At 47.0% G+C, this 3,623-nt stretch overlaps 1 protein-coding gene across 1 annotated transcript; it reads left to right on the top strand.

Annotated features, from left to right (window-relative positions):
* The first annotated feature begins 291 nt into the window (after window positions 1–291).
* Window positions 292–2,929, top strand: LOC135396099 (keratin-associated protein 19-2-like). The gene is made up of 2 exons (XM_064627143.1): window positions 292–303; window positions 2,312–2,929. Exons 1-2 carry the CDS (start codon window positions 292–294, stop codon window positions 2,927–2,929), a joined length of 630 nt encoding a protein of 209 aa, XP_064483213.1.
* Window positions 2,930–3,623: the final 694 nt, after the last annotated feature.

Raw genomic sequence — 3,623 nt, 5'->3', positions numbered from 1 at the left:
AGAAACGGAAAAAGAGAAGCCCTGAAAGATGCACTCGCCTACGCCGCACAGGAACTTTGTGTGTGAAATGGTACACGATGACTATCTAACTCTAAATTTGAACTCAAACGGAAAGAGTTTCTTCTCTATGCAAAAGCGATCCGAAAGGGACGCGGTCTCTTCCTCTACATCCTCGACGAAGATCAACGATAGTCGTATCCTTTCCTTCTTGGGCAATGTATATAAACTGACCGCAGACTCGTTGGAGACACAGAAACTTCCAGGACTCTTCCCAAGAAACTAACTACCACCATGAACGCTTTTGTGAGTATTTCACATTCAGTGGGGTGTATTGATTACAGAGGGTGGGCGGTGTGCAAGTGGTAAGGCAAAGCGGCTTCTTGCTGGTCGCAGTATAGATCAGTCGGTAATGTGTTTGGCTCGCTGAGCTCAAGATCGCGGGGTCGATCCCAGCCGAGGACAGTAGCAATGAGGAGGGGGGGGGGAGGTAAACATTGCTCCCAGCGCCGCGTGTCGGAGGTTTGGGTGGTACGTCAAAACAACCCCACACTCTTAAAAATGAACTTCACCTCATAGCACGTTCCTAGCCAACTATCATCTCGAATGATATCGTTATCTGACTTGATTTGTTGAAAACGGGAGGCGTACGCCTTTTTTGTGACAATTATGAACAGCATAAGTGTCACAAAAAGGCGTACGCCTCCCGTTTTCAACAAACCAGGGCGGATAACGATATCATTCGAGATGACGGTTGGCTAGGAACATGCTATGAGGTGAAGTTCATTTTTAAGAGTGCAGGTGGTCGAAACTATCGGCGGTCTTACCCTGGGATAGCACAGAAATAGCAGCGATTTCGGCAGCAATATGGCTGCAGCAATTTGCGGACATAGTACACGTTGCTTACAGACGCTGTCTTTCGTGATGACTCGTGAGGCTTCAGTGCACGTAAAGAACGTTGAGAAGGGCAAAGCTAATTGACGCATCGAGCGATTGGTGCGCTGCTACTGGTCATATTTTTTATGTTACGTAAGAACCCGGTACTATCCAATATTGATTGTCGATAATTAGCTATTATTAGCAATTAATTCGGAACATTGTATGCGACAGTGTTGTAGCGGCTTCCGCGAATTTTCTGTAGTTTGCGAGAGACAACAATTATTCACGAATAAGTATCACGAATGGAATAGACAGAGCTTCAACAATAGGCGTACTGAACCATATGTTGACAACGCTATTTGTCGAACTGATATTCTTAAATGACAGACCTTACAGTTCATAACATGTATTATATAATAATAGAATAACAGTTCTTCTTACAACGTTTAGAAGAAACACAAGCGCAATCCGATTTCGCAGATTCGCAATTTAAAGACCGCAAAATCAGGGATCACAGTTCACCTTACTCGAACCTAATACACGCATTTTTTAGCAATATTCTGTCATTTTTACGAGCTGTACACTCTTAAAAAAAGGGTGTACTTTGACTCCTTTCTTCTCGCCCCATATATCTCTCCCTTGTGGAGAGTACGATTACTCTCAAAAAGGGTTAGCGTTACTCCCCTTATGGAGTAACGTTACTCCCTTACTCCCTACCGGAGAGTAATATTACCCTCCAGTAACCCCGGAGGAGACTCATTTTTGAGAGTAATTGTACTCTCCAAAAGGGAGCGATATTTGCGGCAATAAAAAGGAGTTAAACAAAAAAAATATTAATTTTACTCCTTTTCGGGTCTAAATGCATTCCCACAAAAAATAGACCCTTTCGGGAGTAAATGCACGGGAGTAAATGAATGTCACAGAGTGAAGACTGTATTTCACGCTCTGTTCTAATAGTCCCAGGTACATAATTCGTGTGCATGCATGAAAATACTTTGAAGCAAACCGTCAACCTTGATATATCGAGTGATGTCAAACCTTGCGGAATACATAGGGCACAATTTTCGAACAATGAAGCGCTAACTCTTTCTTACTCTGTGTGGCTGGTTAATTGATACGTTTGCTGAGTTATACAGCCTTATGCCTTTCAAATTGACCAAGGACACATATATCCGTAGACTGTTGCATTCAGGAGATCATTCGTGAAGTTTAGTGACAATTTGCATCCTGGGGAGTAAATGCCGGGACTAAATGTCGGGGACTAAAATGGGCAGTAATTGCAGTCTAGGGCAGTAGAAGCTGCAGTTACTCCTCGTTTTACCCCTTTTTTTCTTAGAGTGTACAGCACGCCTTTTCTTTTTTTAAGAGTGTACGACAGGGCTCAACCGAAATAAACCTCCCCATGTACTAAAGCATCTACGCATCTCTTTTGCAGGTCATAGTGCTGGCAGCCCTCGTGGCTTGCGCACACGCTGGTGGCCACGGCGCCGGAGTCGGCCATGGCCACGGCCACGTCGGACCCGCCAAAGTGTCTGCCGGTCACGTAGGCGTTGGCCACCCAGTCAAGAAACCAGTCGCCACACTCGCTGTCGTGAAGCAGCCGGTCGTCAAGCAGCACTACGTCAGCAAGAAGGTGGTCAACTACGTCAAGGCCCCAGTGACCACCGTCACCCACCACGTGGCTCCGGTCGTCGACTACCACCACGGTGCTGGAGGTCTCAGCGCTAGCGCGGGACTCGCAGCTGGTGCCGCTCTCGGAACCGAGGCTGCTCTTCGTGCTGGAAACGCTGGAGTAGGCTTCGGCGGTGGATTCGGCGGTGGATTCGGAGGTTACGGGCTTGGAGGCGGTTACGGCGGTTACGGTGTCGGAGGTGGCTACGGAGGCTACGGTCTCGGAGGCGGTTACGGCGGCTTCGGCGGTTATGGTCTCAAGGGCGGTTACGGTCTTGCTGGTGGATATGGTGGAGGCTACGGTGGAGGCTATGGACATGGAGGCTACGGACTCGGCGGCGGATACGGTGGTTACGGAGGGGGCTACGGCAAGGGATGGTAAATGAAGCACCAAAGAAGAAGCCTAGTGATCTGACGCAGCTCTCTGCTGCGGCGGACTGTACACATAGTCATTTCTTGTATATTTTGTGTAAAGTTTGTTTGCACCTCAACATCGATGGGAATGATGCCCATACTTCATCTGTGAATAAAGGAAGGTACAAGAGAAGCAAGGTTGTTTGAATGGCTTGATTCGTTAAATGTTTTTCGACGTTAACAGCATCCAAATAGGGGAGTTCGCGTCCGCTTGCACAACATGGTGGTTGTTTAGGAGGCGCAAATGCCAGTTTTTTTAACGGCATAAAATGAATTTTTAGTACACTGCACATGTCGCAAGTATTATCGCGACGCTTTGCAGAGTTAGAAGCACACGTTATAACTAAGGCATGATTTTTGGCATTTGCCTATAAATGCCTAAAAGTGCCTAACGGTGACATTTTCCTGTTTGCGTACCTTTTTCTTGATGTCATGCTATAATTGCCCTTTTTTGTCCTTGCCAGCCGCTCTTTATCGACCTCTTCGTGTTTGTAACGTATATTTGCCCACAGAAACAAAGAACGAGGGTTCTAACTATGCTCCATTTTTCGCGCGACACGCTCTGCACTGCTCGTGCAGCATGTCCTGATGAGCATGTGAGGCTGACCTTTCTGAAATAAACGTATATCCCCCCCCCCCTGATTTTTTACCACGGCCGACCA

This window comes from Ornithodoros turicata, chromosome 1 (assembly GCF_037126465.1).
Source record: "Ornithodoros turicata isolate Travis chromosome 1, ASM3712646v1, whole genome shotgun sequence".
Taxonomy (NCBI): domain Eukaryota; kingdom Metazoa; phylum Arthropoda; class Arachnida; order Ixodida; family Argasidae; genus Ornithodoros; species Ornithodoros turicata.
The sequence above is the reverse complement of the archived record's forward strand: the minus strand, read 5'-3'. Positions and strand labels throughout refer to the sequence as shown.